The following is a 12499-nucleotide window of genomic DNA, read 5'->3' as shown; positions in this document are numbered from 1 at the left end:
TCAGTGATTGGAAATCATTTCTTAAAACAAGTCTGCCCTCCCCATCCCCAGACACATCATCTCAGAATTGGAGCACCTGATCTTCGTGAGCACGGACGTGGGCCGCTGCCGGGCCTGGCTGAGACTGGCCCTCAACGATGGCCTGATGGAGTGCTACCTGAAGCTGCTCCTCCAGGAGCCAGCCCGCCTGTGCGAGTACTATCAACCCACAGCCCTGCTTCGAGATGCCGAGGAGGGGGAGTTCCTCCTCAGCTTCCTGCAGGGACTGACATCCTTATCATTCGAGCTCTCCTACAAGTCTGCCATCTTGAACGAGTGGACGCTTACCCCACTGGCTCTCTCTGGGCTGTGCCCACTCTCTGAGCTTGACCCCCTCACTGCCTCCGGGACAGAACTACAGCGGAAAGAGTCTCTGGATTCAATTTCCCATTCCTCAGGCTCAGAGGACATCGAAGTCCAGCACTCGGGCCATAAGACCCGACGGAATAGGAAGCTCACTGCCTCCTCCCTCAGCCTGGACACAGCCAGTTCGTCCCAGCTGTCTTGCAGCCTAAATTCTGATAGCTGTCTGCTCCAAGAGAATGGCTCCAAGAGCTCAGACCCATACCGTTCCGAGGAGCCCATGTCCTACGACTCAGACCTGGGGACAACAAATGCCGATGATTCAGACCCCTCTCTGCAAGAGTGAGTGTCCCTCCCCACTCCTTCCCCCACTTTCTTCCTTCCTTCCTCCTTCTCTTCCTCTTTCTCTCCCTTCCTCGAGCATGTGATTGTCTGTTACTGAGCACTGACCTCTATAAGGGCATAAAGAGAGACAGAGGACATCGTCTCTCTCCCTCAGGGACCAGAGTCTCTGGGACCTGTAACTGCAGGCCATATAGGGCAGTGGGGAGAATGGATTTAGGTGGGGCTCAGACCTGGATCAGGCTCCATCCAGCGCTGCCCCTGGGTGAACTTGAGCAAGTTACCTCATTTCTCTGAAGCACAGTGACTGAACTAACAGTTCAGAGTTATATATACTATTCCAAAAATGCAATGGAGCATGATGGATAAGGGTACTCCTCTGTGACCTCCCAGAAGGCCTTGGGAGGACACACACCCTGAATGATGAGGAGATAGTAGACAAAAGGAGCCAAGCAGATGTGTGGAGGAAGAGTGTATGGAGCAATGAACTTGACTAGAGGGGGAGCCTGGGCAGAGCCTTCTCTTTAAAAAATTTTTTTTTATTTAAGTATAGTTGATATACAGTGTTGTATTAGTCTCAGGTATACAAAGTGATTCACCATCTCTCTATGTTATGCCATGCTTACCACAAGCAGAGCCTTCTTTATCCAGGCTTTTTAAACAGTAATTTTAAAATAGATAATCTATTTTTATGGTTGGAAAAAGTCTAAAAATGTATACAGTGAAAAGCCTTTCACACCTCTGTCACCATAATTATTAATTCCTTACATTTTCTTCTGATGTTTCTAAATGCATCTAACAAATATGAATATACAGATTTTTTTAATGTTTTTTATTTCTTATCCCTGACCCCTTTCTCCAAAAGCTATCTTAAATACACTGTTTGACACCTTGTTTTGGAAGAGATAATATCAGAGTATTTTTTTTGGAGTGTCATATCAGAGCTTCTTTATTTTTTTTATTGCATATTTTTCTATCACTGGTTAGTTTATCTAACCAGCCCTGTATTTAATGGACATTGGAGTTCACCATTTCTATAAATAGCCTGTTCATGTGATCTTTCTGTTCATGTGATCTTTTGATTCTATGCAAGGATCTCTGTTCAGTAAATTCCCAGAAACAGAATTGCTGAGCCAAAGGATACATTAATCTGTGATTTTCACAGATACTGCCTATTTACTCTCCATTAGGAATGTACCTGTGTTGTCTCAGCTTCGTCAGCAAAAGGTTTTGTCAAATTTTTGGATATTAAAAAAAAATTTTGGATATTTGTTCATCTAATAGGTAGATAATGGTGTATTTTATTGAGTACTTCCTTCAGCCAGACCCATGCTCCCCCACCTGTGTTTCGGACCTTCTTACCTACTCCTGGGTGCCCCCACCCTCCTGCTTCAGGTCTTCATAGGGTTCCCAGCTGGTGTAGAAATAACACCAAATTGGGTGCTGGTATGGACTGGCTTGCAGTGCATCTAATTTCAAACCTTATTCCATCACCTACAAGTTCAATAACAGCTGGAAAACTGCTAACTCTACAAAGTTGTTTCTTCATCTTTAAAATGGAGACTCCCTCATACTGTCTGAGAATCCAGTCAGATGCCTGGGAGTGTGCTGCACACATAACAGTGTCTGGTAGACCCCTGAAGTGGCTTCCAAGCACTGAGCACATGAGATAGAACTTTTGAACATCAAACGGGAGAATTTTTTTATTTTATTTATTTTTAAAATAGTTTATGTATTTATTTATGGGAGACACAGAGAGAGGCAGAGACATAGGGAGAAGCAGGCACCCTGCAGGGAGCCTGATGTGGGACTCAATCTCAAGACCCTGGGATCATGCCCTAAGCTGAAGGCAGACGCTCAACCACTGAGCCACCCAGGCACCCCTAAATGGGAGAATTTAGATAGAACATACTGGAAAGGAGCAATCTCTACCTATCCACTGGGCTGGTGGCGTTCATTCACCTGTTGGAGCCCTTCGTTCTCCCTCCCTCCTCCCATAGGCCAGCCATGTGTCTTTGTCATGTGTCTGGCTTTTATCTTTCATGAGTCTTGTGATTGGAAAATTCCAGCTGCAGCTCATTGAATCAGTGACTGTCCACCCTGGGTGGGAAGTGTTGTCCTGGGCGTGATGGGAAAACTCGAGGGAAGAGGGTCAGGATGTACAGATCAGTGCTGGGCAGTGGTGTGAGGAAGCAGCAATCACTGAACACATGCAAATGAACAAATACTCATCCAGCACCATCCCTCTGAGAGCTGGGCTTGAAGTTGGTCTTTGCGTATCCCCAGACACCAGCTCTTCTTAGAGGGTATGTCTTAAGGGTAAAGATTGTCATCAACATTTAAGAGTTCACTTAATTTTATTATATTTGTGACTTAAAATTAGGCATGTATACCATGTGCTTATAACTCTTATAACCTTAAAATCACGACTCTACAAATTAAACATAAAGTATAAAACACGTAACATTCTAAATGAGATGTATTAATTTAATGTTTTCTGGAAATCAAATTGCAGTTTGCTTTGTGAATAGAGGATTGATGCCCTGAATGGCTTCTTTTGTGTTGGTTGGGTCTGAATTACAGCGACCACTGAGTAGCACGACTCCAGTCCAAAGGTTAGGAGTGTGGAGTCAGAGCCACACTACTGGAGTCTTCCATCAACCAGCTCCCTGACTTGAGCAAGGCATTCATTCAACCTTTCTGACCTTGATGTTCTCATTTGCAAAATGGGGATAAGAATGCTAAGAAGAATTAATGAGTTAAGGTATGTCAAGTGCTTAGAGCAGTGTCAGACATAGGATGAGTGCTCCAGTAGGTGGTATCATTGTCATTTTACTACTGGCATCCTGTGACATCAGTTCTCCCACTGTTCATCTCTATATACACAGCTGCAAAACTGTGGGTAGTGGTATTTGTCAAATGTCATTGTTATAAGGCCTGCTCTTGGGGGAAATGATTTTTTGCATATGCAGCCCTCCTCTGTGCTTTTATTAGTGCCCCTGACCACCAGACAGTGCCATGAACTGCAACACGCTAGTCCACATGCTCAGGAAAAGAGCATGGCAGTGGTGCTAGACCACCTCATAAAGGGGGGAGGGGCAGAGGGAGAGAGAGAAGCAGACTGCCCAATGAGCAGGGAGCCTGATGTGGGGCTCAGTCCCCGGATCCTGAGATCATGACCTGACCTAAAGGCAAATGTTTAACCTACTGAGCCTCCCAGGCACTCTCGAATTTTTGAATAGACAGTTTTTGAAAAACACTGCCCTGAGCTAGACAGAACAAAAGTGGAAGGACTGGAGTGGTTTCAGTCCAATGTTGCATTTTCTTCAAAGGTCTTGAAATTTTTCTTTCTTTTGCCTGTTCTTCAAAATTTCATCTCTAAAAAAAACACAAAAAACAAAACAAAAAAGACCCTCATCTCTAGCACTTTTCTCCACTTGATGTATATCTTTCTTATTCGCTTTGGGTCCTGACAACTGGCACTGATTCTGGTGAGGCTCTGTGAACTTGACCTTGACCTTGGTGTTGATTTGTCAGAAGCTCTAAATTATCACACAAGCTTGGCATTTCTTATTCCAACACCCAGTCTACTCTGTCATTAAAATTTGTCTTACAGGGACGCTGGGTGGCTCAGCGGTTGAGCATCTGCCTGTGGCCCAGGGCAGGATCATGATCCTGTGGTCCTGGGATCGAGTCCCACGTCAGACTCCCTGCATGGAGCCTTCTTTTCCCTCTGCCTGTGTCTCTGCCTTTCTCTCTCTGTGTCTCTCACGAATAAATAAATAAAATCTTTAAAATAAAAATACAAATAAAAATAAATAAAATTTGTCTTACAGATTAGGATTCATTGATAAGCATTTTCATAATGCAAGTGAATATTTCCATAATTCTCCTTTCCTTACATTTTAATATTCATGAACATGGAAGCTAAGCAGTTTTACCAGTGATGATAAGAACAGCCACAGAAACAAATTGAGGTTACTGTTTATTGAGTACTTACTTTGTGCTAGACACTCTCCTAAGCATTTTGCCTGTTATCTCACATAGCCTTTACCACAGTCACAAAAGGTGGATGCTGTTAATATGCCTGTTTTATGGGTAAAGGAATAAAGTCCACGAACTAAGGAACCTATGTGGGGCCACAGCAGTGTGCCAGCCAAAGCCAGGATGCTGGGGCTCTGCTTTTAACCAGTTGCCACCCAACCTCTCAGGACTTCATGAGGACCTGGGACCTCACAGGGGACATCTGTCAAAAATCTGCCTCCCTAGTTCATTTCAGAAACTGGCCTCATTCTGTCACAATGGTTTGGACACATGCAATTGGTTAGCAAATGTCCCTTCCTTCGCTGCCTGTGGAAATTACCCCTTTGTGTCCCGTGCCTGTTTGCTGCAAGCTGTGCTCTTGGATTCTCATTGGTCTATTTTTAGAGTGATGCTGAGAGTAAGAACCAGTACCGACCTGTCTTCCCCCATAACTATTCTACCAAAACATTTACACTGTCATCTGATAGGTCACCCACTTGTTTGAGATATGATTCGCATAGCATAAAGTTGCCATTTTAAAGTGTCCAATTCAGTGGTTTAAGTTTCCTCATCCTGTGAGGAACCCCGTACCCATTAGCTGTTGATTTACTTATTCTGCACATTGAATATAAATGGAATCATACAATATGTGGCTTTTTGTGACTGCCTGCCTTCACTTAGTATGTTTTCAGAGTCCATCTGTGTTATAGTCATGATTGAATAGTCTATTGTGTGGATATACCACAGTTTGTTTGTCTGTTCGGCAGTTAGTGGGCATTTATTTTATTCCCACTTTTTGGCTATTATGAATAATATTGCTATGAACATTCATGTACAAGTTTTCTGTGGACATTGTCTTCTCATTCTCAGGGCTATATGCCCATGTGTTGAATTGTTGAGTCATATGGTAACTCTTTGTTTAACTTTTTGAGGAACTACCAAACTTCTTCACAAAAGCTACATCATCTCACATTTCCACCAGCAGTGTGTAAGAGTTTCACTTTCTCTACATCTTTGCCAACACTTAGTATTCTCTTTTTTTTAATCATTGGCATCCAAGTGGCACAAAGTAGTATCTTATTATGGTTTTGATTTTTATTTTACTACTATTTAATGATATTGAGCATCTTTTCATGTACTTACTGTCCATTTGTATACCTTTAGAGAAATGTCTCTGTAAATCCTTTGCCCATTTTTCAATTGGATTATTTGTTCTAGTGCTGTTGAATTATTAAGAGCTCTGTATATTCTGGATATTAGACCTTTATCAGATATATGATAATACTTATATATCAGATATACAATTTTTTCCCTATTCTCTGGGTTGTCTTTTTACTTTCTTGATAGTATCCTTTTGAAGCACAAAAGTTTTTAGTTTTGATGAAGTCCAACTTAACTATATTTTATTGGTTGCTTATCTATTAGATGTCATATAAGAAACCATCCCCTGATCCAAATCTATACCTGTTTCCTTCTAAGAGTTTTCTCTCTTTAGCTCTTAACCTTAGGTCTTTAAACCATTTGAGTTCATTTTTTACATGCTGTGAGATAGGAATCCAACTTCATTCTTTTGCATGAGACTATTCACTTATCCCAGCACCATTTGTTGAAAAGACTATTCTTCCTCCACTGAAATGTCTTGGGTTGAAAAATCAGTTGCCCCTAAATGCACGGGTTGGTCACCAATACTTGACTAGCTACCATGTCTTGAAATGTGGTTTAGGGTTGTGATGTTGTAGATAAGAGCAGAGCTCAGTCAGAAGACATTAAGGTAAAAAATTTCCATAAGGTGACATTAAAGGGAGTTTGACATATCTTCTGACCTAGTCTAAGCCATTAGGGCAGATATGTGCAATCTCTTGGGTACCAGATAGCTTTAAATCTTCATTTGCCTATGACATACTCGACTGGGTTCATAAGCAGAGGAGGAAACAGCAAATGGGTTTACTTCAGAAATAGATCTTGTATTCCCAGAAGCCTCGGGAGAAGGGGGAGCAGCCACTAGCCGGTGGGCCTTTTAGAAGGCCCAGAAGTATGTTTTCATGTGCGTGTGAGTATGTGTGTGTATGTGTACAGAAGGCTCCCTATAGCCCCGAAGCACCACTGAGGGGCAGGAAGAGCCAGTCCCATTGGAGGAGTTAGCAGGTGCACACCCCACATATACTTGTGTACACACTCGTGTACCTTGTGTACACCAATCTCCAGTAGCAGTTCCTAGAACAGCAGGCTTCTCTGACTCTACATGCAGTCTGGGTCTGAGGTACACTAGCCCTTGCACTCACCCCCACCCTGCTGTCCACTGAATGTTCCAGGAACAGAGTGGGTTCTCACTTCACCTAAGTCCACTTCCTGGGGAGTGGGTTCTTGGGGCTCAGCTGTTTGTGCTGTTGGGGAGCCCGGCTCTCACACACTATTCCCTGGGGCTCTGCCACAATAGCATGAGGAAATGATTGCCTACACAGCCATTTGCTTGGCCGAGCAAGCTCTCCAGGCCCGCAGTAGCCTGTTCAGAAAGCAAAAGCAATGGGTAGTTTCCGTTCACATCAGTCCTTTCCACAGCTTTGTGAGCTTTGTCACTGGAGATCCTGGGACCTTGGGTCACTTGGCCATCCACTCTGCCTAAGTCCCAGCTGGGGAGAAGCTTCATGAGGAGTGTCAGAGGAGGGCTGTGTGGAAACAAGGGAGCAATGAATGATGAGGAGAGTGTTGTTTATTTTGGTTTTAAAATCACATAACAGCAGTTTTCCATTCATAACCACTGCCCCAGTAGCCTTGAGCATTCTCACAGACAACCTGTCACACAGGTTTCTTTGTTTAAAAACTTCTAGGGTGTTGTCGGAATTCACCAAAGCCCGGGTAAACTCTGTGCCAACCAACAGACTAAGCGGAGAAGTGGAGATTCCCACAGGACGAGCCTCGCTGTTCCTCCCCAGCCGGGAAACGAGCATCCCGTTTGATGTACCCGCAGAGCCCCTTCTGGCCCAGGCATCCCCTGAGATCCAAGATGGGTACCACAAGCAAGAGCCGCCTGTGCAGGCACCTGACACCCTCGGTTTGCAGCAGTTGGGCCCTGCCCAAGCTGTCCCTTCAGGAAGTGCTTCGGACCAGCAGTCTTCCAGAAGTGTGAGAGAGGTGGCCAGAGCAGTGCGCCAGGGGAATGGCCAGCAGGAGCCCCCGGAGGATGACGGATCTATGTGGAGCCTTGGAGTGTTTTCACCCACCAGTCCAGTGAGTGATACAAGTTTTTCAGGGGGGAGATCTTGGGGAGATATCTCAGAGCTGGTACACGGTGTCTCCAGCTAGTTACCGTGGTGCACGGTGCCTCCAGCTAGTTACCCTAGTTACCCCGAATGACCTCTACCTCCTCTCCAATAGCCCCTCATATCTCTCATGGTGGATGTGAGCCCGACACTGTGCCAGTCCCTTCCCATGAGGGTCTCTTGTCATTTCGCATCAATCCCATGGAGAAGATAATTCTCATCTGATGATAGACTCTGCTCTTAACCACTGCCGCTTATCAGTGTTAAGGCCTCAGGCCAGGCGCTTCACCTCACTAAGCCTTCCTCCTTAGCGCTTGTTATTATTCATATTTTCTAAAATACCAGGCTTTGAGAATACTCATCTTGCAACATAACCAGATTTAGAACTGCGCTGTCCAATATGGCAGCCACTAGCTGCACGTGGCTACTGAATGAGCACCTAAAATGTGGCTAGTGCAAACTGAGATAGTGCAAACTGAGCAAAGTTCCGACCAACGGTGAGCTCTTGTGCTAGTGGTGGTGAAGAGCACCATCCAGCACACACATGCACTCTCACACACCAGGTCATAAAAAGTTTTGAGATAATAATAAAAAGAGATACCGAGTATGAGACAGGAGATCTAAAACAGTTGGAGTGTTGAGTGAGGCTTCTGTAAGGAGGTGACATTTAAGCAGAGGCTTTTGCAACAAGAGTTAGCCATGTGAAGATTTTTATATTAAAGTAATCCTAGTTGCTATAACAAATAAATGCTAAAATGTCAGGGGTTTAATAAAATAGAAATATTTCTGTCTCAAAAAAATAAATAAATAAATAAAAATAAACACTGGATTTTGAAGGTTTAGTATAAAGAAAGTAAAATATCTCAATAATTTTTTATTACATACATGTTACAATAAGAATATTTGTGATATATTGGCTTAAATATATTATCAAAATTAATTTCACTCGTTTCTTTTTACATTTTAAAAATGTGGCTAGTAGAACACTTAAAATGACACACGTGACTGGAATTCTATTTCTGTTAGGCAGTGCTGTTCTAGAATAAGCCAGTCTACTTTGTTGATAATCCAAGGGAAACTAACCCTGGGAATCTTCTAAGCAGAGCCATGGGTCAGAAGCTTAAGAACAATCATCAAAGCTGTGGACCCAAACTCTTTTGCCATTGCATATTTGTTCTTGTGTCATGAACAGCCCAGATAGGAGTTGTATGCACATAGACACACAAAGCCCCGAGTTTACCCCAGCTCTGTCTGGGGTTCATGTTGGGTTATAGTCTTGCTTTTTTGGCTCCATTCATGCGTGTCTCTCATCTGGCCTGTAGCTTCCAGATCCTGTAACTCAGGATGGGGCCAAGGCCATGAAATAGATGAGGACACACACACACACACACTTTTCTTAACAGCTTTTTTGAGCTATAACTAATACCTTACAATTCACCTAACTAAAGTGTATAATTCAGCTTTTCTTCATATATTTGCAAGGTTGTACAGCTATCACTACAATTGAATTTGAAAACATTCCATCCCCCATAAAAGAAATCCCTTGCCATTAGCAGTGACTTCCCATCTGCCTCTCCTCCCCCAGCCTCACTCCTCTTATTCCCTGCAACCACTAATGTTTGTCAATAGATTTGCAGTTCGGGACATTTCACATAAATGGAATCATGTAATATGTAATCTTTTGTGACTGGCTTCTTCCAACTAACATACTGTTTTCAGGATTCATCCCTGTTGTAGGCTGGTCTGTACCTCAATGACTAATAGTTCACTGTAGATCCCTTTGTACGAACATGTCACATTCTGTTTTGTCTTTCATCGGTTGATAAACATTTGGGTTTTTCCCCATTTTTGGCCACAAATAATATTGCAGTGAACATTCATGTACAAGTTTTTGTGTTGATATATGTTTTTTTTTTAATATTTTTTTCTTTATTTATTTATGATAGTCACACAGAGAGAGAGAGAGAGAGGCAGAGACATAGGCAGAGGGAGAAGCAGGCTCCATGCACCGGGAGCCCGATGTGGGATTCGATCCCGGGTCTCCAGGATCGCGCCCTGGGCCAAAGGCAGGCGCCAAACCACTGAGCCACCCAGGGATCCCTGATATATGTTTTTAATTGTCTTGGATGCATACCTAACAGTAGAATTTCTGGGTCACATGGTAACTCTATATTTAACCTTTTGAGGAACTGCCAAACTGTTTTCCAAAGCAGTTGCCCCATTTTATATTCCCACCAGCAGTGTATTCTACATTCTTACCAACAGATCTTATGGTTTTTTTTAAAAATTGTTATAATAGCTATCCTGAGGGGTGAGAACTAGTATCTCATTATGGTTTTGATTTGCATTTCTTTAATGACTAATGATGTCGAGTATTATCTTTTTTTTTTAAGATTTATTTATTTGTTTGTTTGTTTATTTGTTTATTTATTTATTTATTTATTCAGAGAGAGCGAGAGAGAGGCAGAGGAAGAAGCAGCAGGCTCCATGCAGGAAGCCTGACGTGGGACTCGATCCCAGATCTCCAGGATCACACCCCGAGCTTCATGCAGGGCAAAACCGCTGCGCCACTGGGGCTGCCCCGAGTATTATCTTTCTATGTGCCTTTTGGCCATTTGTGTATCAGCTTTGGAGAAATATCTCTTCAGAACCTTGACCCATTTTTAAATTGGATTTTTTTTGTCCTTTTATTATTGAGTCATAATAGTTCTTTATATATTCTGAGTTCTCTACCCTTTTTAGATACATAATTAGGAATTATTTTCTCCCATCCTGTAAATTGTCTTTTCACTTTATTGGTGGTATTATTTACAGCATTAATGTTTTCAGTTTTGATATAGTCCAATATATCTGGGGGTTTTTTCTTGTATCATTCGTGCTTTTGGTGTCATATCTATACCCATTTCCTAATTTAAGGTCGCAAAGATCTACTCTTATGTGTTCTTATAAAACTTTTATAATTTTAGCTCTTATATTTAGATCTATGATCCATCTTGAGTTGTTTTTTTTATATGGTATAAGGATGAAGTCCTGCTTGATTCTTCTGCATAGGGATATCCAATTGTACCAGCACCATTTGTTAAAAAGACTATAATTTCCTCCTTTAGAAGGTTTTTTTGAGAAATGATGTAAAGTGATCCTTAGTACATATCTCAGTAAGTACTTATCTACGATTACACTCTGTAACCACCATCCAGAGTAAAACATAGACCCTTTCCAGCCCACCACAAGGCTCTCTTATGCCTTCTCCCATTGTTCCCCTCCGTAGGAAGTGTCCATTCTGACTTCTAGCACCATAGATTCATTTTTCCTCTTCATGTACATGGAATCATACAATATGTACTCTTGCCTCTTTCACTGAGCATTATGTCTGTGAGAGTCACCTGTGCATTTTCCATTGTTCTGTAATATTCCATTGTAAGAATATATCCTGATGCATCTATCCATTCTCCTGCCAACAGACATTTGGGTTGTTTCCAGGTTTTGGCTATTATGACGAAAGCTGTTGTGAACATTCTTGCTCTTGCCTTTATACTCTTTTCTGTGGGTATATAATCTAGTAATAAAATTGCCATTGTCATCGTATAGGCATATGTTTACCTTTAGCAGATAATGCCAAGCATTTTCTAACAGTGCATGTACTGATTTGTACTCACACTAGCAATATATGAGTATTTTCGTTGCTCTTTATCCTAGCTGGTGGTGTCATCAGTCTTTTGACTTTTAGCCACCTTAACAGGTGTGCAGTAATGTCTCAGCATGTGTTGGTTTTTTTTTTTTTTAAGATTTTATTTATTAGAGAGAAAGCACGTGCGCACATGCAAGTGGTTTTGGGGGCGACAGAGGGTAGGGAGCGGGAAAGGGAGAGTCTTAAGCAGACTTGGTGCTGAGCAGAGAGCTGGATGCAGGGCTTGATCTCAGGACCCTGAGATCACAACCTGAGCGAAAACTGAGAGTCAGATGCTTAACTGACTGTACCACCCAGGTACCCCTCACTGTGGTTTTAATTTGCATTTCCCTGATGACCAAAAATTTTGATACTATTTCATTTCCTTATTGGCTGATCTTCTTTTGGAAGTGTTTAAGTCGTTTCATTCTTTTTTTTTTTTTCAAGATTTTATTTATTTGAGAGAAGGAGAGAGTGAGCACAAGCAGGGTAAGGGGTAGAGAGAGAAGCAGACTCCCCAATGAGCAGGGAGCCCAATGCGGGGCTCCATCCCAGGACTCCAGGATCATGACCTGAGCTGAAGGCAGATGCTCAACCAGCTGAGCCACTCAGGCACCCCCGTTGTTTCATTCTTTTTTTTTTTTTAATTTTATTTATTTATTCATGAGAGACACAGGGCGGGGGGCAGAATCACAGGCAGAGGGAGACGCAGGCTCCATGCAAGGAGCCCGATGTGGGACTCGATCCCAGGACTCCAGGATCATGCCCTGGGCCAAAGGTAGGCACCAAACCGCTGAGCCACCCAGGGAGCCCCCCGTTGTTTCATTCTTGAGTTGTATTTTCCTTATTTATTTATAGGGGCTCT

General features: G+C 42.7%; 2 protein-coding genes across 3 annotated transcripts in view; both read left to right on the top strand.

The window, feature by feature from the left end:
- The window catches only part of ARHGAP27 (Rho GTPase activating protein 27), an 82424-nt gene that overhangs the window by 13140 nt on the left and 56785 nt on the right, over window positions 1-12499 (top strand). The window lies entirely within an intron of this gene.
- PLEKHM1 (pleckstrin homology and RUN domain containing M1) overlaps window positions 1-12499 on the top strand; it is a 40926-nt gene that overhangs the window by 4263 nt on the left and 24164 nt on the right. The window contains 2 exon segments of the mRNA XM_072780961.1: window positions 52-684; window positions 7536-7935. Coding sequence (XP_072637062.1) covers window positions 52-684; window positions 7536-7935 — 1033 coding nt within the window.

Source organism: Canis lupus, chromosome 16, assembly GCF_048164855.1.
Source record: "Canis lupus baileyi chromosome 16, mCanLup2.hap1, whole genome shotgun sequence".
NCBI classification, from domain to species: domain Eukaryota; kingdom Metazoa; phylum Chordata; class Mammalia; order Carnivora; family Canidae; genus Canis; species Canis lupus.
Note: the sequence above shows the minus strand (reverse complement) of the source record. Positions and strands in the feature narration are given on the sequence as shown.